This window comes from Sphaeramia orbicularis, chromosome 1, assembly GCF_902148855.1.
Source record: "Sphaeramia orbicularis chromosome 1, fSphaOr1.1, whole genome shotgun sequence".
Lineage (NCBI taxonomy): Eukaryota > Metazoa > Chordata > Actinopteri > Kurtiformes > Apogonidae > Sphaeramia > Sphaeramia orbicularis.
In genome coordinates this window covers 11,309,394-11,333,816 of record NC_043957.1, presented here as the reverse complement: position 1 = coordinate 11,333,816, position 24,423 = coordinate 11,309,394, and the positions used below count along the sequence as shown (strand labels likewise).

At 35.7% G+C, this 24,423-nt stretch overlaps 2 protein-coding genes across 3 annotated transcripts in view; both read left to right on the top strand.

The window, feature by feature from the left end:
• LOC115424696 (testis-expressed protein 2) overlaps positions 1-2,651 on the top strand; it is a 45,935-nt gene extending 43,284 nt beyond the window's left edge. For both annotated transcript variants that reach the window (XM_030142098.1, XM_030142089.1), the window contains exon 13: positions 344-2,651. In XM_030142098.1, coding sequence (XP_029997958.1) covers positions 344-493 — 150 coding nt within the window. In that variant the 3' untranslated portion in view covers positions 494-2,651. The remainder of the gene's footprint in view (positions 1-343) is intronic.
• A 1,533-nt stretch (positions 2,652-4,184) lies between these two features.
• Positions 4,185-19,071, top strand: ccdc40 (coiled-coil domain 40 molecular ruler complex subunit). The gene is made up of 19 exons (XM_030143750.1): positions 4,185-4,222; positions 6,514-6,662; positions 7,850-7,952; positions 8,449-8,582; positions 9,079-9,162; positions 10,625-10,844; positions 11,286-11,443; positions 11,549-11,671; positions 12,117-12,238; positions 13,302-13,545; positions 14,247-14,429; positions 15,057-15,302; positions 15,404-15,614; positions 15,714-15,883; positions 15,971-16,062; positions 16,245-16,365; positions 17,554-17,742; positions 17,823-17,981; positions 18,626-19,071. The coding sequence occupies exons 2-19, from the start codon at positions 6,519-6,521 to the stop codon at positions 18,917-18,919; spliced, it is 2,997 nt and encodes a 998-aa protein (XP_029999610.1). The 5' UTR covers positions 4,185-4,222; positions 6,514-6,518; the 3' UTR covers positions 18,920-19,071.
• Positions 19,072-24,423: the final 5,352 nt, after the last annotated feature.

Genomic DNA, 24,423 nt, shown 5'->3' with positions numbered 1-24,423 from the left:
TAACAAACTATTACAGACTATTAAAGGCTGGTACATCTGTGGAAATGAGTGTGAACCCAGTGGAGGGTAGGGTCTGCACTCTTACCCTTAACTTACATGTATTAGAGGCCAGGACTGTTCAGAGACTACAGGACGTTTGTAGTCCTTTTTGACAAGGAAATGTGCTGCCACAGCCTGTGTAAGATATTCAGATAAACACATGAATAAAATATATCTATACCAGATGCATACATGTTTATACATGCATAACTGTAAACCAAGAAATTGCATGTGTCAAAAATGTATTAAGACTTCCAAAGAACTATGTGACTACTCATCCTTAAATCATTCTTTCTTCTTTTAGAAAATCTTTGTAATGCCAAACATGGACGATGTGTGGCTGACTATCATGCATTCTGCCATGGACCTGCGCACCAGTGGTGGACCCTTAGCTGGCCCCACAGGACCCCTGGAGCCATCTGAGCTGGAGAGGGTCAGCACCAGCCAGCCATAAAGATTGTTTACAGTATTTTCTAAGAGCTTATGAAGTCTCAAAATGAAAAGAGGCAGAGCCAAAGCTGATAGGTCAGATGCTACTATTAATACAGGCACACTCCCACTTGGCCAAGAGGGCAGCACACAAATTAGGAAAGAACAAGGAAACACTAAACACAGTCTGCTGATTGCTGCTCTGTTAGGTAGTATTTATTGTGCCACAAGAAAATGTGAGTTGTCAGTGAAGGTTTATTTTACATTAAGAGTCTTTTGAACATAGACTGGCATGCGAGGAGAGTCGTTATTGGCTCTGACATGAGGAGGTTAAGTTGGTCAGGGGTAGCATGTGTAAGCACATAATGTTCTATGAACCCATTAATGTGGAAGCATTCACCAGATACCTTAGAGATTGCAGATGACTAGTTTCTGCTATGGCCACAGAGAGAAAACGCATGGTAGTAGCCCTTTTTATTACAGAAACCCAGGAAGTGAAGACCTGTGGTACAGGTGGATCAGTTTTGTTTGCATTTAGAGGGCATGTCAAGTATTTTGTCAAAATTAATTTGTTGGCAGGTTAAAAAGGCATATTGGGAAAGCTCAGATGCTTGATGTTTTGTTGAATAAACCTTTAAGTGGCTTTATGTCAGCTGTTCTGATCAGGTGTTAACTAACAGTATTCATTTGTGCTGTGAACACACTGTGAACACCCCTTCTTTTGTCAATACACCTGTTTCTTACGCCACCGATGCCCTTATCAGCAACAGACTTTATGTAAGAAACACAGCATCAAGGCTACGTTCACACTGCAGCACAAGGGCCCCAAAGCTTAATGTTTGTGCTTATGAGTTTCATATCTGGGTTTTTTTTTTTCCAAACAGGGTGAAGCATACAAATCAGACAGAATCTGACCTTTTCTATATGATCTGAGTCCATATGTAATCCAGAGTTCATGTAACTTTTCTGGTACTCTAGACTGAGATTCTTTAGTCACTTCAACACTATGAAGTATGAGCTTAACCTTAAACAAGTGCGGCAGTAAAATAAATCTACACACATCACATAAACATATATATCACATATACATAAACATACATATATAGTTGCATGTCATTGACAGGGACCATTTTAAAGCACAATGACTGACTTGATAATACATATATTTTTTCACTTTAAGGTTTTTACTTGTTGAATTTTCAGTACTGCTCAACTTGATTTTTAAGCTAGGGTTCTAAAAGAAAATAGTCAATGGTTAATTAATTGACTGATATCACCAAAATACTCAACACAATGAGTTAAATGCACAACTTTATAAGTGATTATCCAAATCAAAGTAATAAATCAATTAGGAATGGACATTTGAACACTTTAAGTATCATACTTTATATAATATCCACAGCACTAAACAGTACCATAAACATCAGTCCTACATTGCTATTGAGGAAAACATAAATCTCCTTCAACCCTAAAAACAAATAAATTATTCATGCACATCCCTGAAGTCAATCGATAAATAAATCTTGCTTGTTGAACTATAAACCTGTCAAGTTATGATATTTAATTTCTGACCTACCATTAAAACTAGTAAAAGAAATTCCATAAAAATTACTTTAAGTAGAGAATGCTAACATTAGCCATCAGTTGAGTTCTGCCAACACCACCAGTTTGTGAAACATCCCATCACCACCAATTCATTAGACAATATTTAAGTGTGTTATGAACATTTTTACTGAAGGACACTTTAAACACCTGTGCTTCTATACATGTAGGTCAGTTCAAGACCCTGAGCATTTCACACTGACATCTGATATTGGCTGCTGCTTTTTTTTTTTTTTTAAAGAGGAATAATGTAATCATCTAACCACAATATGTAAATAAAATCCAGTGTGAGTTACAAATCTGAATTGAGCACCAAGGTGGACAGTGTGAACATAGCCTAAGTAAATAATAAATACACAAACACAACAAGTGCAATGACAGAAAAGTGTAATATGCTCTAGAAAGATGTTGTGTAGAGACTATATGAACGTGTGTCTGATGAGAAGTAACACGGCTATTGAATGTATGTACTGAGAGTTCTGATTCCTATTTTTATTGTATGAATAATTGTTACTCAGTCACATTTTGATTGGGATATGCAAATGATTGCACATATAGACAGTTTCCTGTTTCTTTTTTTTGTTTTGTTTTTTTTGTTTTTTTTTACATTATCCGACATACTGTATGTAATGCACGTGTTTATGAAGTTGTGAATTTCTACATCATTTTTCCATCAATTTGTTCTCTCCAATGTCATTGCTGATGTTGGACGTGAACTCCGAGACAAGTGCTGTTTGTCAGTGCTTAAAAAACTTATTCAAAGGTTTGGTACGTACAACATAGTAGAGCATCTGTTGCCAAGAATGAATAACCTCTACAAGTACTTTTACCCACTTGATACTTCTAGTCTTAACCAAAGTCCTCTGATTTGCCTACTGTGTCATCTCTCTCCTTTTAAAGGTACACATCCTATATCGACATAGCATTGTGAGATAATACCGTATCTGCATATACGCTACAGTACCTGCATTAACATATTGTTTACAGGAATTCCTTTCTTAGGTTTTTGCTCTCTAAGGATACTAAAGCACTGTAATACAATATATGATTGTCATTCCCTTTTGACATCAGTTATTTGCGTTAAGTATTTGTTTTATGTATGACTAAATGAGGTGGGTTATGGTTGGATTTTGTTTTGTTTTTTTGTCTACTTCTTTGGAATAAACAATGAAATGAAAATCTTTGGAAGATATATGAAGATCTTGTCATGATTTGTATCTGTGAATTATTAATGACTTTTTAAAATGTACATGTAATTTTAAGGCCAAATTCAGTGCATTTGCCTTATTTATAGAGTTCAATAAATCTGCCAATGAAAAACTTTTTGCTTGTGAATGTTTATTATCATTATTATTATTATTATTATTATTATTATTATTATTATTATTATTATTAGACTAGTATGTTCTCTGTCTTTCCACACAGTGACCACGTCCCTCTGAGCCAAATGTGGGGTATGTTTGTGTTAGCAGTCCTGTGACACAGACCTAAATTAGTCTTTAATTACTCATTCGAAAGATCATTACACAAAATCGACAATGCAGGCAACCGTTTAAGCTTACATGCAGAACCTCATGAAAAGCTGATATTTTACTTGAGTGTTACTTACTCAACTCCAGTGGTAAATGAATAATGCAAAAAAGGACGCCAAGTGTCTTTTTTTTTTTTTTTTTTTTTTTTTTCTAATTTATGTCTTATGGTATGTTGCCATCCAGTCTATAAGCAGTTTAGAGGACAAAACTAAAGCCAGCTTTATGTTTGACAAAATAGTTCAACTTCTGGTGAAAGACTTCCTGTTTTGTCTACCAGCTCCTCAGTAAAGAGCTCATCTCTAGAGGATTCAACTAAAAGCTTTGTGTGAGATAAATGAGAACTGATAGTAGGCTTACTGATGTGTCTTTCTATAAAGACATGATGGAAAAGCTGCCAAAAGAATGAAAAATGACGTTTTTGTAAAATAATCCAAACAGTTGATCCAATAACATGAGCTGGTCTCGAATGGAGGAGAGATAACAATTTTATTTGATTTATTTTAATACTGGAGATTAATGCTCATTCAGCTGATTCCACAGATGCGTCATCAGGCACCTCCTTCAACGGAAGTTTACGGTTGCCCAGCAACGTTTGTGGGCTAATTTTTTATGCTACTGTGGTGAGTAGCTCTGTATCAAAATGAAAATACTCTAGCCTTTTACATACAGTTTAATATTAAATATCTTCTGTTGGCTGTCCATTTAGTGTTTTGTTAGCGTTTTAACGTGTTTTTTTCTTTTGTGTAGCTCTGCTAAGTTAACGTTTACCAAACAGGCCACCGGCTAACCTGTTAGCTAAGAAGAAGACTGTAAGCTGAGCTGTCAAACAAGATAACACAAGGAATTCGTAAGCTGCACGTTTCCAGTGAAAAGGTAAATTACATATACGTGCAACATGTCTAGGTAATCGAAAAATGTTCTTGTTTGGAGGAACTGCGGCCAAACCAGCCCCCAGTGTTTTTTTTTTTTTTTGTTTGTTTTTTTTTCTTTATTGTTTAGTTTAGTTTATTTCAGACACAGAAATAATACAAAACATGTGGAACAAAACTAATAATAATAATAATAATAATAATAATAATAATAATAATAATGATAAACAATACACAAAAAAATCAAATAATAGAAAAAGAAAAAAAAAGAACAACTGTTGTGCCTAAAAGGGAGTAGGAAGAAGCCACTGCTTATCCAGTCCTACCCCCTGATTCTAGTCCTCAGACTGTTAGTGCTTAATCACTTGATTTACAACATAAGATTGTCATTATCTATAAACACACCCCTACCAACCTGTACCCCCATACAGTCACATACATTTCTACATACACACATACAGTCACCTACACATCTACATACACACCAGTTTATGTCTATTGAATCAATATACAGACAATGTATACAACAAGACAATAACATAACAAGTTTGCCAGGGGGAATACAATGTCCAAATCAGAGCAAATACTGATGGTTTTTATTGTCTTTTTGCATCCAGATTTATCTAACAGCTTAAATAAAGTTCAATATCTTTCAAAAAATAAATAATATTTGGTTTTATGTTACAGAACTTACATTTGTGAATGAAAAAATTAGCAAGTAAGAGAAATAAATTGATTATATATGTATATATATATATATATATATATATATATATATATATATATATATATATATATATATATATATATATATATATTCAATTCAATTCAACTTTATTTGTATAGCCCAATATCACAACAAGGTAATCTCAAAGGGCTTTACAGAGGCAGTTGGAGTAAACAACAGTCAAATAAACAGCAAGAAAAAAAAAAAAATAAAAAATAAAAAAAAAAATATATATATATATATATATATATATATATATATATATATATATATATATATATATATATACACACATATACACACACACACATATACACACACACACACACACACACACATATATATATATATATATATATATATATATATATATATGTATATATATATATTTTTTTTTATTTTATTTTATTTATTTATTTTTTTCTTTCTTTCTTTCTTTCTTTCTTTCTTTCTTTTCTTTTCTTTTTGGGGGCCCCAGTGTTTTTCATGTGGGCCATTTATCTGATAATTATGGTAAAGTAAGTTGACTAGCATGGTTTTAAGGTTATTTTTAACATGAAATAAATTTTTCCTCCATAACAATTTCACGAATTTGGTATTTTTGGTATTATTACTTCATATACTATCAGCACAAACACTATGAACTACTTTTATTGTGTACTTTTGGTGTACTTTTGGACTAAGCATACTCCAAAATCCCATCCAGGCTACTAAAGTGTTTTTGTCTGAAATAGGGTAAAAGGCTGAATTCAATGATGAATAAAATAAATTTTTCCAGTAACTACCTGATGAATCTAGTATATTTCGAATTATGATTACTCCAAAAGTACACAGTAAAAGTAGTTCATAGTGTTTGTGCTAATAATATATGAAGTACTAATACCAAAACTACCAAATGCATGAGGTACTTATTGAAAAATTTATTTTATTCATCACTGAATTTAGTCTTAAGGCCTATTTCAGATGAAAACAAACACTTTCGTAGCCTGGAAGGGATTTTGGAGTATGATTACTCCAAAAGTACAAAGTAAAAGTAGTTCATAGTGTTTGTGCTCATAATATATGAAGTAATAATACCAAACATACTAGATTTATGAGGTACTTATTGGAAAAATTAATTTTATTCATCATTGAATTTAGTCTTAAAGCCTATTTCAGACGAAAACACTTTTGCAACCTAAAAGGGATTTTAGAGTATGATTTTTACCATAATTATCAGATAAATAGCGCACATGAAAAACACAAGGGACTGGCTAGACCACAGTTCAGAGGATTGGGTGTTAACATAATGTCTCAACACACCTGTTGATCCCAGGACCAATGCAGAGCCCAAGTGAAGGAGACAGAGAAGGGGAGGAGGTTGGAGAGGAGAGCTTCAGCAAAAAGGAGACAGACACCAAACTGCAGGATGGAAGTGATATTGCAGTAGAGGATGATGGAGCCACTGTGCCTCCTGTGCAAGAGGTAGTAAAATGTTATGTCTGAGGAAATGGCTCCTACTAAATTTGTTTTCCCACTGTCTTTTATGTGTACCTTAATATTCATTCACACTGTTCATCAAACCTGGTTTTTTAACACTTGGAAACAATAGTTTACATCCAATCCATACAGAATTTTCAAAAAATCTGAAAAATGTAAGTCTTCGAACACATGACTTTCACCATCTTTACTTTAACCCATAAAGACCCAAACATCCACCATCAACCAAAAGCGTCTTCTGATCTAAACTGTTGATCCACTAATCCTGTTAATACATGTAAATAATTGGTGCAAAATGCAGTTATTCATCTTTCCATGGTCATCAGATAAGACCCATTTGGACGTTCAGAGGCTCTGTAGTTACCTTAGAAACACTGTCATCTTCTACAACATTGATTCACCAGTAAAACCCATGGAGTTGGATCAATGACAGTGAATAGAGACACTTGTTTTATGTTCAGTTAATGATATATTTTACTGAAAAAGTCACTTTTTCTTCAGTCTTTTTGTGTTTTTGTATAATAACCTTTGAATTTACTCTGAGCTTTTATGAACATCTACATGATTAGCCAATTAAATTTCGGAAAAGAGATTATTTTTACTGGAAAAAATGCTAAATTCAGAGGACAATATTGTAATAAATGGTGATAAATCAATTAAAAAAGGTTGAATGCAGAGAAAAATTCATTTGGGAGCTGCCACAAAAGTCACACTGGGTCCTTATGGGTTAATGTAAAATAAAATCAACTTATGGGGAGTTAAGGTAATGTAAAAGTCAATTATTGATCTTTCACAGTTAGATTTAGTATTTCATGTGATAACATTATAAAAGCAAAATAATGACATAGGAAATTATGGGTGAGAGTAGTAGAGTAGTAGTAGGTCATACTTACAGATAGTTTCTCATATTTTACCAGAAATAATTGGCAGTTTTCACACACTCTTCCTCAAACAAACAAGATGGTAGCCATGAATCCAAGAAACTATTAGTATCTCATAATTTTGACAACATATCGCATAATTTTCTCAGTATTTCACAATTGGCTTAGTGTCTCATAATTATGTCTTAGTACCTTATAATTGTGGCTGAAACAGGCTTCCATATACTGTACAAAACAAACAGGAGAAAGCATGTGTCAGGTGTCACATATTCTTTTCTGTTTTGCACTCAGGATGGGCCTAACAGACAGCAGTCAGATCCAGAACCCGATGACCTAGCTTCCCTGCCTCATTTTGAAAACACTGAGGCAGACTTTCCTGCAGAAATAAACTTAGGTATGTCATATACAGATGTTATATATATACATATTGTTATATATATATATATATATATATATATATATATATATATATATATATATATATATATATATATATATATATATATATATAGAGAGAGAGAGAGAGAGAGAGAGAGAATATATATATATATATATATATATATATATATATATAGAGAGAGAGAGAGAGAGAGAGAGAGAGAGAGAGAGAGTATTTTTAAGTACTTTTTAAATACAGATGCTTTACATTTTTTAACTTGGTAAGTGCATCAGAGAAACAGCAAGTTATTACTGCCTCCCTTCATACAAACGCAGGGAATTTAGATTAGACCTTAATACAAGATTACACCATCTTCAATACCTCAAATGTGACTGTTATGTAGGATATTTGCTCTTTTAAAAGAGTGAATCACATAAATAAAAGCACAAGTTAAAACAATGGGAGGAAAAAGAACAGATGACATGTTTATTTTATTGTTTTTTTTTTTCAGTTCAAGAAAATGTTGACCAGGTTACAGTGACACCTCACTTGTCAACTACACCAGAATACATGGAGGATCAGGAGCCACTGTTGGTGGAGGAGGAGGAAGAAGAAGAGGAGTTGGTTGTCCTTGACCCTGAACATGTATGTAGCTTCTACAATATTTATCCAGTCAAAACTGAAATTGTGATTTTTTTGCCCATAAAGGCATTGTTTTTACCACTGTGTGTTGGTGGTCCATCTAAATAGAATTATTTCATTACATAACTAGAAAGCACTCAGAGAGCGCAGACCTCTGCCAAGGCAGAGCAGTCCCCCCCCCCAATCACCACCAAAATTTAATCATTTATTCCTTGTGCCAGTATCAACATTTCCTGAAATTTTCATTCAAATCCGTCCATAACTTTTTGAGTTATCTTGCACACGGACAGACAGATAGACAAACCAACGCCAGCAAAAACATAACCTCCTTGGCGGAGGTAAGGAGAATGCATCAGAATCAGCATGCTAATGCAAAGCTATTCATTAGCGTCGAGGTGTTGGTTTTACAGGCAGTTCACCACATAGCTTTTCTGTACTTAGTACATGTTTTGCTGTCTCACTGCCATGCTTATCAATGCTCTGTCTGATGTGTTGGCAGCCTCTGATCAGAAGGCAACAAGCTGCTCTGAAAAGCCACCTCACCAAGCACCTGGAACGACTCAACTTGGAACTGAGGGAGAAGGTTTGACACTTTTATTTTATCACATACAAATTAATTGTAACCATTTTATTATTTTTTCTCTCCTCCATTACATTCAACATGTTTGAATCACAAGTAAATTTTTTCATCCTTTGATTAGACACAAAACTGCATATTAGTTACTGCACAGACAGTTACACTTTACAGGTTTGTCCAGCAGATGGTGCCACTGATCTGAAAAGAAATTGAATTTGCACTTCTTTTCCTAAGGTGAATTAGATACTTTTTATGAGCAAGTAAAAATGAAAGGATGATACAATTTCTAAACCTACTGGGAAAATATGCTCTACAAAATAGAGTATACCAGCATCCTCCAGTACTGTAAGGTATGTCCCCATCCAAATGAATCATATATTTTAACCAAATTTTCAGAAAATCTGCAATAGAAAATGTAAACTTCCATCCACTACTGTTGATGATCATCATCATTGTGGTTTAAAATATGACCAGTTTGATAATAAGATAATGTTTCATACAGTAACATATAACATACAACCTAAGCTTTTAGTGGAAGAACTGATAAAACTAAGAGGTATTTTCAAAAAATTCAAGTTGCTTCAGCTTTTATCCCCTTCATCAAACTACTGTCAAAACCTTTGTCTAACATTTGTTTCTTTTCATACATGATGGTGTTTGATATACTGTTCTATCTAATATTTAAAGCAGCGTATGACTTTCGTTACAATTTTTTTTCAAATTTATAAAACCCGAGTGTTAGCCTAATTATCAGTAATCCAATAGTCTTTCCGCGCTTACACACCTGAATCACTTCCCTCACAATGAACAACTTTGACGATGACTCCATCATAAACACAGTCTGCTTGTTTTCATAACAAACCGAAATGTCACTCGGGCCTTTTCGGAAATTTTGTCACGAAGTGCATTGTGGGAATGGCAACCAAGCAAAAGCGGTTTCTCACAGATTCAGCAAGGAAATGAGTCAGATTGCTAAAACGTAAAAGTATACAGTCCACTAGGGTTGTTATAAAGAATGAGTATAGTCGGTGGATGGAGGTAAAGGCGACATTTGGGTTCAGCACTCACAAAGAGATAGTGAAATTGTTACTGCATGGAATTCCCATTCCCACAATGCACTTTGTGACAAAATTCCAAAAAGGCCTGAGTGACGTTTCGCTTTGTTATGTAAACAAGTGGACTGTGTTTATGATGGAGTCATCTTCAAAGTCATCTTCAAAGTCATCTTCACCGTGAGGGAAGTAATAATGAGTGATAATTAGGCTATCACTCTGGTTTTACAAATTTGAAAATAATTTTGTGATGAAAGTCATACGCTGCTTTAATTTCTGTTTGTGTTTGTGCATTAATTCAGCCCTGTTTTTTGGTCCACACATGAATACACATCATTAGTCAATAGTCTGTTTGTCTGAATCACTAGACTGATACTTTGGTTTCTCATTTTTGTGCTCTCTTTCTTACTTCCAAGCTCGCAAGGGAGGAGGCAGATGCACAGCAGATGCAGGAGATGGCGTTGGAGGAGTCTGCATTACAGGAGAAGCTAGTCAGACTCCAGACCAAGCTAGAAGACCACCATCAAACCAAGACACAGGCTGAGGCCAAACACCAACAGTCACGGGATCAACTGGAGATAACGAAGGCCCAGTATTCCAGCACTCTCAGCCAGGTCCAAAAAGCCAAAAGCAGCGGTGAGACTGACTCACTGTTTGGTGGTCTTAACAGTCTTATCTCCATGCAGGATCAAATCTAATCTAACAAATTTGCTCTCAGTTTGGTGTAGAGGCATTTAGAATGGAAAAAACAAACACTTGTTGGATAAGGAGCTAATGCTTTTTTTTGGTGACCAACATAATTGAGGGTGGCAGAGGATCCAGTTAGTTGTAATCTGAAACTTCGCCACTGTATGTCAATGAGATAAGATATGACTTTGTTGATCCCACTAAATATCACACATGGAACCTTTAAAGAAATTGAACAGCTTTAATTTACATTTTAACTGATGTGATTAAAACCTCAATTTGTTTTAAAAGTCTGTAGATTTTGTATTTTCCAACTTGCTCCAACCCCAACTTTTCCAATAATAAATGTATGAATTTATTTCAGACTACTTTTCTTCTTCTTCTTCTTAGTGTCCCAGCTGCAGACAGAGCTAGACAACCTGATGCAGCAGCTCATTTTCACTCAAGAAGTTAGTCAAGATCTACGCTCCGATATGAAAGTCATGAGAAATGCTACACGTAAAGCGGGAAACGAGAAGATCCAGGCTGAAGAGCAGAAATTAAAGCAGGTGGAAAACAGAGGAGCGGCTTATGAAAAACCTCTGATCAGATTTCCCACTGTATCAAGTATTATTGGTGAGTGTTTCATTTGACTAATTAAAAATATTCCTCAGGATGTGTATGTGGAACGTCTTACAAAGGACATGGAGAGACTGATGCAGCAGATAGCCATGTATGAGGCCCAGAGCAGTGCCCAAGCAGAGGAGACACTGGCAGCCAAAGAAGCACTCGCTGAGGTAAGTATAAGTGGGTAAGCTGTACAATAGGACAAACAATAGTAACAGGAAGCTGAGCTACAGTACAGGTACCTCTAAGAAGAAATGTGGCTTCAATCATGCAACAGCTCTGATTAAATACTGTATAATTTAGTGCAGCTTAATGTTTGAGTTTATAATAAAGCAAAGCTCTCACTGTCACCTGTATTTTTGAGTTGTATTACCTTACAAAACTATAATCATATGATTGGACCTATTACTAGAGACACATATGTAGTAAATACTGTATAAGTAAATAAATATATACTAGAATCTATAGGTCTGTCTTAAAAATCAAGTGAAATACAAAACCCTGATAGACCATGTTAATTCTGTGTTTAAGATTACAGTTATATCAAATTGTGTAGAAGTGTCTCTATTTCCTGAGTCCCCTAACATGTCCAATCACCCCATTGTCTGTGTGCAGGCTGAGATGGAAATGGAGTCTGTAGTAATAGCCTCCAAACAGCTGCTGCAGCAGTGGAACAGCAGCCTGGTGGCAATGAGGAGACGGGATGAGGCCTTCACCGCGATGCAGGAGGCCATAAAGTAAGAAAGAGAGCAAAAGAAGGCTGAAGTTGGACATGCTGACTCACTTTATATGTGTCGATGCCTTCCAAACACACATGTAAATAATGCATGTCATGAAGGTATAGTTAATAAACTGTGTGTTGATTTTTCCCTGAACTAAATGAAAAGAGAAATAATGATATTCCATTTTAAAAAATACTGTTTAGTTCTCTGGATGGGTCACACCTATTAATACAGGGCATTAAGAGGCAGAACCTAGTAGCACCATAGTCAATTGTAAATGCATGATTTGTATGATAGAAAAAACTAATTCCAAGACTGATTCAATTTTTTTTGGCGGGGGGGGGGGGGGGGGGGGGTTAATAAACAACTTTAAATACAAAAAGCTGCACTTGCAGGATGTCAATGTGCATTATTAGCATTAAAATAATTGTAACTAAAATACAGCTCTACAGGCAGGAAATGACTGTAGAAACATATTCATTGGATTTATTTTAACACACAGGTTGTATTTTGATTTGTTTTCTTCCTTTTGTTTTTCATATCAAGAAGGGCAATGCTAAGCATCATTGCAATTTAGACAGTTTTCACAATTTTTATAATTTATAATGAAGAAGAAACAAGAATCTAAGTCTTCTGACAGAAAAGCTCACATTGTGAAAGGATCTGTTTAAATCTATCACATTATCTTTTTCTAAACCGGATGAAGTGGAGTTTGTGCCTTATCGATAAGTCATTAAGGAGTACTGGCTTCAGATGTAGAAGACAGTGCTACATTCTGTTTGTGGATATACTGAAGGGATGACTCCTTGCCCTGTTTTTGGTGTCCTTGTTCATTTATTTATTAATTTATTTATTTAGCCTCATTCTCACAGGTGCGAGTCCTGCAACAGATCCATTTAAAGATTTTATTTTATTTTTTTCAGTGTTTTGATAATGGCTTACATTTTACATTACATTTTTTGTATGCATAAATATCCCAATACCTACCATAGAGACACTTTGCCTAAAAACTACCGCATAATATTTGACATTGAACTCATATGTCTATAATACGCCTTTCTGTTGTCCTTCCCTTCAGCATGATTGGCCATCAAGTGATCTCACTGGACAGAGAGATTGAAGGCTATAATAAATCCACCACCAAAGAGCAGGAACTCAATGAGATGCTGACCGCCCAACTGAACTGGTCCCAGATGGACATCGCCACCTCCAAATCACTGATCACTAAGAAGCAGACTCAGCAGGAGGCTCTGCAGGCCCACTACAGCACCTGTGTCCGCACTCTGCGTGAGACAGAACATACACTCACACGACTCACAAAGGTACATAAACAGAGAGTAAAGGTAAAGCTAATGTTCTGCAGCCATGTGATGCACACAGCAGATGATTTATGTCTCAACGTACAGTGTGAGAATAATTCTATACAGTATCTGTTATACAATTAAATTCTATGACTGAACGATTTTTTAAGTCTCCCATCTGTTTATTATTTTGTGCATTTTTGTCAGTCTTCTTGATTATTTTGTTGATTTTATGTTCATTTTATTTTTGTTTTATGTTAGATTGTTTTGTTCTTATTTCCTTCATTTTTTTTTTGGTGATTATTTTCTTTGTTTTTGTACTTTTTTTTAACAGTTTTGTTCATATTGTTGATTTTTTTGATTATTCTCTTAGTTTTAGTTCATTTTCTTGATTGTTTTATTAATTTTTTTGTTCATTACTGTTCATTTTCTTTAGCGTTTTCTTATTTTTCTTGATAATTTCCTTAAGTTTTTGATCATTTTGTTGATTCTGTGCTTATTTTGTTCAGATCAAAATGAACACAATAGGTTCTCCCATCATTTTTATACATGTTATCATTTAAATTTTAAGAGAAACAGCTACCTAGATTTATATGCTATCAAAAATACTATAGTAATGATTTTTTTTGTTTGTTTTTTTTTGGTTTTTTTTTTTGGACGTTTGGAGACACCGCATTAGAGTCTTTGGGTAGTGATCACTGCTGAACTCTTGATTTCTGCAGGAAACCAGTGTCCTCCAAACTGAAACCAATGAACAGAGGAGGCAACTGGAGAAGGAGAGTGCTGCATCCTTGGAGCTGGAGGACATGATCATGTCTCAAATGCAGCAGAAGCTCACCTACAACATGGCTGCCAAGTACTCACAAAGGCTGACCACCAAGATGACCACACGCAAGAAGGACAAGGTAAACCTGGAATTAGGTCACAGGCAAAAGATAAAACATGACAGAGCTGTTTACTACCTCACCAATTGTCAGAGAAAAATACCAAACAATAATATATATCAATTCAATTTCCACATTGAAATAGAAGAGACAAGGGTTCTCTAAGTGTTTTTGTTGTGACAAGTAATGGAAAGGTCTCAGTTGTAAAGACAAAACAGAATTCAACAAGACAGAGAAAATGTAAAATATACAAGATGAAATAGTTTAAATGACACAAGAAGACAAAAATTACTTAACAAGATGAAAAAATATGTAAAAGATGCAAAAGATGAAACCAACCCGAATGACGCAGCAAGATGAAAATAATGTAAATCAGAAAAATAATGTAACAGGATGAAAATGATGTGAAAGACACAACATGAAACCAAAATAAAATGACATAAGTCAAATATCTTGTTAAGGATAGCAGATGAAAACTGGACATTGTTGCAATGGAAGAGTCAGTGAAAATGTAGAGATTAAGACAATTAATGACTCAATTTGCAACTAGAAAAACAATCAATTTTGGGTCTCAAGGTGAAAAAGTTTAGGAACCAGTGTTCTAAGGATAAAGAAATTCAGTCTCTATTTACTGCTCCTTACCAACAGATCTCTGAGTTGTGGCAGCTGAAGAAAGAAGTGGAGGAGGTTGGACTGGAAAGTATCGAGGTTGGCCAGCGTCTGGACAACCTGGCTGTCACTCAGGAGGCCTTGGAGGAGGAGATTGCCAACTACACTAAGTTGGTCTCCTCTCAGCAGGCCCAGATTTCCTCCAATGTTTTGTCAGTTGGGCAAAATCAGAATGCAATCATCAACTACAACCAAAAGATCTCTCATATCGTAGCCGCTACAGGGGTGAGACTGAGTTTCTATCTGTAGAGGATAGTGCTGATGATATTTCATTGTGTCCTGTCATTCTTTTTTTGCCTTTGTGATTCATGTGTCTTTACTCCCAGCGTGACCTGAGCCCTATGCAAATCAAAGCAGACGCAATAAAGGCTCAACTTGAGGAGCTGGAGGCAAACATCAAGAGTGACCAGCAGCTCTGGAGCAAACGCCAAGGGACACTAGTAGGACTGACCCAGGAGATTGCAGTCAACAGGAGGGACATTCTCAAACTGCAGGCAGAGCACACTCACATGCAGCAGGGCAAAATCCGCATAGACGGTACAGATTCTGCCTAAATTAAGAAGCAAAGAAATGCACAGCTTTTACAGTCTCATTTCATTTGCATTTGAACTGCTCTCTCACCAACTCCAACCCCAGGTATAATTAATGTAGAGAACCGAGAAGACACTGAGCTTGAGAAGAACATGAGGATACTGAAGGGAGACCTGCTAAATCTCAACACGCTGCTGAGCAAGAACAAACAGCTGAGCCTGGCCATGGAACAGGGGAACGCTCTGATGGAGTCAGAATTCATCCACAGGCATAAGGCATGGCTACACTTGTTATGGTTATGTCAACATTTCTTTTTGCATTTGTCCGCTGTTTGGACTGTGCTGTATTTTAAATCTGTTCAGGAAGCAGAGCGGGAAAGCATCGAGATGCAGATGAAACTGGAGAAGACTGAGAAGGAAAAGGAGAGACTTCTCAACAGTCTGGTGGAGGCCGAGTCAGTAGCATACTAAATATGTTTGAAAGTTGTTGATTTCAGATCACTTCTTAATACAGTAATGTTTTTTTTTTTTTCTTTGATTGTTACTTTAACTTCTGTGGTTTTTTGCATCACAATGGTTGTGTTTGCATTTGTCTTTTGTACTGTTTGTTCTGGTCATTGGCATGTGTGGATCACAGGAAACAGATCATGTTATGGGAGAAGAAAATCCAGCTTATGAAAGAGACCATTTCAGCAGTGAACTCCGACTTTGGACAGAAAGACCTGCAGACAATGAAGGCAGAGATACACCGTATGAAGGTAAACACTATGGTCCAGAAGGATCTCTCACAAAATGATACACAGTATGAAAGACAGGTAACACTTCAATCATACTGTTAACTCTAAACTTGGAGATTCAGCATTTTATCACACATTGCTAATATTTTCACCTCCAACCAGGATGATATTTGTCTGTGTGTCTGTTAACTGTCTAGAATCCACAATGTCCTGACAAACTGTCCTGTGTGCAGTGTTGGGAATAACAGTGTTAAAAATAACGGCGTTACTAACGCTGTTATTGTTTTCCAGTAACAGGTAATCTAATGAATTACCATTGGAAAAATTACAACGCCGTTACTGTTACCGGCAGTGAAATGTGGTGCATTACTATGCACTGACATCTAACAGCTGTTATCCATCCATCCTGGCTCGCTCAGCCAGGCATGAGAGGTGTGACATTCGCGAACGAGTCGAATCTTTTGAACGGCTCTTTTCAGTGAACAATAAGAACCGATTCGTTGCAAGCCGTTCGTTTATGAGCAGTTCTTGTATTCAAATTGTCCACACTGCCTTCATGCTTCACCTGTGTGTCCATGAATCTGAGTTGTCCACGTTACCTTCACCTCAACGACTAATGACATCTCACTTGAACACAGCTGCATGCGCAGCTAATTTAATTTCCCACAGTCATGGGATGAAGTACCTGCCTGCAGTTCAACTCTATGCAACTGGCCTGTGAAACACACTCAAAAATCAGTTACCTTTTTCATATTTGAAGGTTTTTCAAAAAAGTAACACAATAATTACTATCCCTGGTAACTAATTACATTTATGAAGGAGTAATTCTGTTACTAATTCGATTACTTTTTTGGGAAAGTGCCTAGTAACTATAATTAATTACTTTTTAAAGTAATTTGCCCAACACTGCCTGTGTGTGACTTGACATACATATGATTTGTATTTTAGTAATTTTTGTTCAAAGATTCAGGTCAAAAAATTCCCCAAATTCTGCACCATCCCATTTGTAAACATCAGATGAAAAAAAAAGCACATCACTTTCAAAAATCCTCAGATTTGGTTCTATTTTAATACATACAAGTGTAATGTCAAGATGTAGGTCCAGCAGTCATGAGCAGGCTTTTGTTTTATGCCACAGAGTTTATATAGACCTCAAGATGGCATGGGACCTTTAATATTTGTGTGTTATACTCTGCTGTGTTTGTGCAGTTGCGCCTCAATCAGCTGATGAAGCACCGGGAGCGTCTCCTAAGGGAGAGTGAAGCAACGGTGGTGAGGATGGAGAAAATCGAGTTACGCAGGGAGGCCATGATCCGAAACCCCCACAAACAAACTACAAAGGGTGAACTAAACCGAATCATCCGAGGTCTGCAACGCAGGATTCATGACACACACAAGGTAGCTACTAAATTTTTGTGTGTGTTTTATTTTTTTGGTGTAAACCCACTTGTGAACTTATATTATGTTTATGTTTTAAGCATATAGAAGAGTGTGACCAGACTATCAGGACACTACAAGAGAGCCAGGTGAATCTGAGCAATAGGCTCACAAAGCAGAAGCAGCACCTCATAGAACTGTGTGGAACCAGCTATGTTCTTGACCATGACATCATAAAACTCCAGGACACCAAAGACAGGGTAAGGAGTTATCCTTTCAAAGTCCTGATATACACCATGTTCCATTGTCCTCTACATTTAAAGCCAGCACTCCTTCTTCATGTCTGGTTTTTTAAAAACTCACTGAGTAAAACATAAGATAAATTATGTATATTAGATAATAATAACAACAACAATAAACTGACAGAAAAAACAAATAATCCAGTGTTAAATGGTGAAAGAAGGAGCCTGTGAATAATTTTATTAGTGAATTAGTATAAATTGATTGGTTTCCTCATGGTCTTAAATGTTATTTAATGCAGTTTTATTCTTTGTTTTGGCTGTTGTAAATCAATTATCTGTTTCTGGTTTTGTTTTGTTTTTTTTAGCTGGTTGGTTTTCTTTTCTTTTTTTTTTTTTAAGCTCATATTCTGTTTGCACCTGGAACAAAATGTACTATGGAAGTGCAATTTGTCTTGCTTGGTTGTTAGGTATTTCCGAGTAGGAAATAAGGCTGTGGATCATATTGATTCATATTTTCCACTCATGGAAACCACTCACTCTACCTGAGAATACCTGAACTACTGGTGTTACTACTTATCTGTCAGTTTTGTAACTTTCACACTCAGTAAAGGCACAAAAACACATTGCATTCTCGTCTTCCATCTTCCCCTCGATCTGTGTAGAACTTATTGCAGCTGGTGGCTCTTCAGAGCAGGGCTAAGAAGCTGCAGGCAGTTCGTGAGGGCAGCTACCGAGCCTCCGCCAGCAGCGACGAGTCTGTTGGAGCTGCTCTGCAGAACCAGACGGAGCGGATGAACGCCGTCAGCACTGTCCTGCACCGGGTGTGCGAGGAGTTCCCCCAGCACCAGGGGGCGCTCCACAGGCCCTTAGTGGCACTACAGGCACATATGCAGGAGCCAGAGACAACTAGAGGAGGGAAAGATAGAGGGGTTACTGCGACTACTGAAGGGGTGTAGATGAACGACAGCATATGACATGATTAGATTAGAATTTATTATAGAGTTATTAGAGTCATTATTTAAGTAATATTACTCTAAAATGTTATTTCGTGTTAATGATGCGAATGTTATTGATGTGAAACAAAATCATGAAATAAAGACTCTGTATTTAACCATAACACAAAACACGGAATTTGTTCAAGAGCTTCTTCAGTCCAATAAATAAAATAGAGTCATTAATCACTAAAGATAAAGAAATGTTTCTCATGCACAGGTTGACATGCAGCACGGTAAAAAGTCAACTAAAAAAATGCTTTTTATAGAATAAACTTACAAGTTAAAAGTTGATCTTTAACCTGTAAAAAAAACAAACTTGGAGGTTATTGTCAGAAAGCACTTCATTCAGAAACGGTCAAAAATGTACTGTTTCACGTGACACCTGTCAGTTTCAAGTTTGGAATAATTTTATATATGTCACATTAACAATAGCTGTACGAGGAAATCTTTTATGTATGTATGTTTGTATACATATATATATATATATATATATATATATATATATATATATATACATATATATATATATATATATATATACTGTGTACTTTTGGAGTAATCATACCCCAAAATCCCTTCCAGGCTACAAGTGTGTTTTTTCATCTGAAATAGGCTTCAAGACTAAATTTAATGATAAATAACACGTTTTTCCAATAAGTATCACATGAATCTAGTATGTTTGGTATTATTACTTCATATATTATGAGCACAAACACTATGAACTACTTTTACTTTGTACTTTTGGAGTAATACTCCAAAATCCCTTCCAGGCTACAAAAGTGTTTGTTTTTGTCTGAAAAAGCGTTAAAGACTAAATTCAGTGATGAATAACATTGATTTTTCCTGTAAGTACCTCATGAGTCTGGTGTTTTTGGTATTAGTACTTCATATACTATTAGCACAAACACTATGAGCTACTTTTACTGTGTACTTTTAGAGTAATCATACTCCAAAATCCCTTCCAGGCTACAAAAATGTGTTTGTTTCACCTGAAATAGGCTTTAAGACTAAATTCAATGATGAATAAAATTAATTTTTCAAACAAGTACCTCATGAATGCTGTATATTTCAGATGAATAAAACAGTTTTGTAGCCTGGAAGGGATTTTGGAGTATGATTACTCTATTCAACTCATCTACCGTAATTATCGAATAAGTAGCACACAGGAAAAACACTAGCGCCTGGCTTGACCATTCAGAAGAGAATCGCGACTGGCTTGACCGCAGTATCTTCCACAGGACAACACTGGCTCAGTCCACGACTTCATTCTTCATCTTCCACCTTTTCCGCCACCCTTCAACAGGATCATCTAGCCAATCAGTGGGGAGTATAAGCCCATCACACTAAGAACCCAATATCACACTAGGAAACATAATGTCATGTACAAAATGCACACAAGATCTGGTAAATGTGTGGTAAATAAAGGAAATACACTAGATAATTTGAAAGATGATGATATCTTTCTAACTTAGTGCTAGAATTGCTAGATCAGCTGCAATAGAAATGAATGTGTTCTGATGCTGCTACACTCAAAGTAGGAACTATTGGCCCCTCCATAACCCAGAAGTAGGTTCATATTTCGTCCGCCATTTTTTACAGTTGGAGTCTATGGAAGTGTCGGGACTCTGTTATATCAAAAGCTCTAGACCAAACGTCCTCTTTTGCCCGGACTCTTTTCACAAGTGGTGCTTGCTGCAGAACAACAAGGGTAGAGCTCCATCAGAGTCAGACCCACCCACCACCTGAGTCAGCCACTCTAGTCTGAACATCTGCGGCGCCACAAATGAATTTTGCCTATTACCAAAACTAACCATGAATTAGAACCCAGTGCTACTTTTGTGGCAGTTCCCAAATGAATTATTCTCTCTATTTAACCTTTCTCAAGTGATTTATCACCATTTATTACAATATTACCCTCTGTATTTTGCATTTTTCAGTGAAAATCAGGTATTTTCCTATATTTAATACACTGATCATATAGATGTTCATAAAAACGTTACATAAAAAACAGAAAACTGAAGAAAAAAAGACTTTTTCAGCAAAATATATCATTAACTGAAAGTAAATCAAGTGTCTTCATCCTCTGTCATTTATCAGACTCCATGGGTTTTACTGGTGAATCAATGTTGTAGAAGACTACATCCAAATGGGTCATATCTGATGACCATGAAAAGATGACAAACTATATTTTTACCAATTATTTGTAATTATATCTAAATAAAAAAAAACGCATAAAAAAATCTAGTAACAATATTTTTTGCATATTATATATTATATATAATGTTACATGCCAATAGCCAGCAGGACAACCATGCATGTTGTCCCTGTATGAGGACACGTTTCATTAAGAAAGCATAGGATAGTTTTGTTAGGATGAATGTAACCAAGACTTGAAACACGAAATGCTGGAAGAAAAAATGGGTGCTGGTCAGGTTGTATGACCGTGAAATCGCAGGAAGAAGTGAATGAATGAATGAATGAATAAGAGACAGGAAGGCAAAATATTGTCCTTAACTGAATAAAACATCTAAAAGGAGGATTGTCAAGTGGATTGAATGGCTGCAGATTACACTGAAACAAGATGAAGCTGAGGAGGAAACAACTCTGGTATGGCATGCAAACATTATTTTATTTACTCAAGTCGTAGTTTAGCCACTTTGAACAGTAACAACCAATATTCTTTTTATATTTCTCAGGTGTGTATGTCGTCTGTTCTGAGATTGCACTTATCTCCAGCATAATCAATGGCCATTACACTGAACTTTGACCTTAAAAAGGAGTGCTATCGAGGTTATAAACCACTTCAAGGTGACTCAAAGTGTAAGTCTATCACATTGTGCAGATCATCTTCAGCTGCAAACATTTTCTTCTGAAAGAATTCTTTTTAAACTGGTTATATTGGTTTGCTGTTAGCTTTGTTGGGATCATGTTGTAGAGAATGCTGATTCTCTGGACAAACTGCAGAAAGTGTTTCATCACTTTATGTCTTCTTATGTAACACATGCAATGGTTAATGATTAGCAACATCTAAACGTAGATGTGGTTCCAGCATCACAGCTTGCTCTTTATTCACGCGCCTTCAGAGGAATGCTGTGCAAGGTAAGATTATATAATATTAAATGAGATCTTTGACTTTCAAACCTCTCAATAGAAGTTAATAGTAGAATTCCTTTATTTTTAATCTTTTCAACTGGATGTGAATGGTGGTGGAGATAATATAAAGTCATCTGCACAGAATTTAAATCAATGTATGTTTGTGTAGAGTAAAAAAGATATTAATGAGGTGGCTTTGAATTTAATGTGCTTATGACATAACCAATTAAATTTTTTTGTATCCATAAAACAATGAGTACACTGTTGAATCAGCAGAACAACTTCACTTTTTCATGTTTGCTAGGGGCAATCTGTAAAGTTTCATGCCTGCATTCCATGATATATAATGGCTGAAATGTCAGCTGGTTCAGGAAATGACAGAAAAAGGTAAGATGATCAAGGTAATTCTAATTTTACTCAAACTAATTTTCCATGAAATTAAATTTTACAGAATGGTCACGTCAAACAGAGGGAAACCTTTTACTAAAACATTTGTCTGATGTTGAAAATTAACTCCAGATTCCAGTCACCACGGTCAACATCTAGTGTGAGTGCGATGTCGGACCACTCCATTGAACCACCTTTGACTTTTGGTGACAAACGGTAAGATGACACAAATCTACACAAGTTAAGCCAGTTTTTCCAAATATGTAATCAATTGTTCCCGTATATTTGTCAGGAAAACACCTAAAGCAGGCAGAGTTTCTGGATATGCAACAGATATGTCTCATGTTTCACAGGATACCTCACACAATTTAAAAGACAAACAGTAAGAATCCACACAGTGATAGAGTATATGTACAGTTGAAATACAACATCAGTAGCAGATCTATTTGGATTTCAGCAGTGTTAGTCTGAGGACATCTGTTCCAAAAGAATCAACCATTTTGTCACACTTAAAGAAACAAAAAACTCTCCCATTAGTTGAAGTGTTACATATTTCATGTCTTGATATGTCTATGATATGGTGCTAAACTGCTAAATTTTTTTATGTGAACATGTCAAATGTCATGTCATTCATAAAATTTGGGGGGATTTAATTGGATCTAATCAATAAAAATGGATACTTACCTTTAATGACTTAGAAATATGATCACTTATGAGCACGATCAACATTTACATCAAAAAGAAGGTACTATGTAGTTATTTGCTCATGTTGCTTTTTCAACATTCATATTAACATTTGTCTGATGTTGAAAATGAATTCCAGATTCCAGTCACCACGGTCAACATTTAGTGGCCGTGTGAGTGTGATGTCGGACCACTCCATTGAACCACCTTTGACTTTTGGTGACAAACGGTAAGATGACACAAATCTACACAAGTTAAGCCAGTTTTTTCAAATATGTAATCAATTGTTCCTGTATATTTGTCAGGAAAACACCTAAAGCAGGCAGAGTTTCTGGATATGCAACAGATATGTCTCATGTTTCACAGGATACCTCACACAATCTAAAAGACAAACAGTAAGAATCCACACAGTAAGAGTATACAGGGTGGGGAAGTAAAATTTACAATATTTTGAGGCAGGGATTGAAAGACAGTGTATGACCAATTAGTTTATTGAAAGTCATGAGAATTTATTTGCCACAAGAAAATTTACATAATAGAAAATGTTTTTATTCTATGTGTCCTCCTTCTTTCTCAATAACTGCCTTCACATGCTTCCTGAAACTTGCGCAAGTGTTCCTCAAATATTCGGGTGACAACTTCTCCCATTCTTCTTTAATATTATCTTCCAGACTTTCTGGTAATAGTTTTGCTCATAGTCATTCTCTTCTTTCCATTATAAACAGTCTTTATGGACACTCCAACTATTTTTGAAATCTCCTTTGGTGTGACGAGTGCATTCAGCAAATCACACACTCTTTGACGTTTGCTTTCCTGATTACTCATATGGGCAAAAGTTTTTGAAAAGGTATGGATAATAGTGTTAGGTATGATTATGACATCAATATATGTTTGGTTTCAAAACAATTGACGTAGTGCCTGCTGAGAAAAAACAACTAAATGTTCATTGTAAATTTTGCTTCCCCACCCTGTATATACAGTTGAAATACAACATCAGTAGCAGATTTATTTGGATTTCAGCAGTGTTAGTCTGAGGACATCTGCTCCAAAAGAATCAACCATTTTGTCACACTTAAAGAAACAAAAAACTCTCCCATTAGTTGAAGTGTTACATATTTCATGTCTTGATATGTCTATGATATGGTGCTAAACTGCTAAATTTTTTATGTGAACATGTCAAATGTCATGTCATTCATAAAATTTGGGGGGATTTAATTGGATCTAATCAATAAAAATAGATACTTACCTTTAATGACATAGAAATATAATCACTTTTGAGCACGATCAACATTTACATCAAA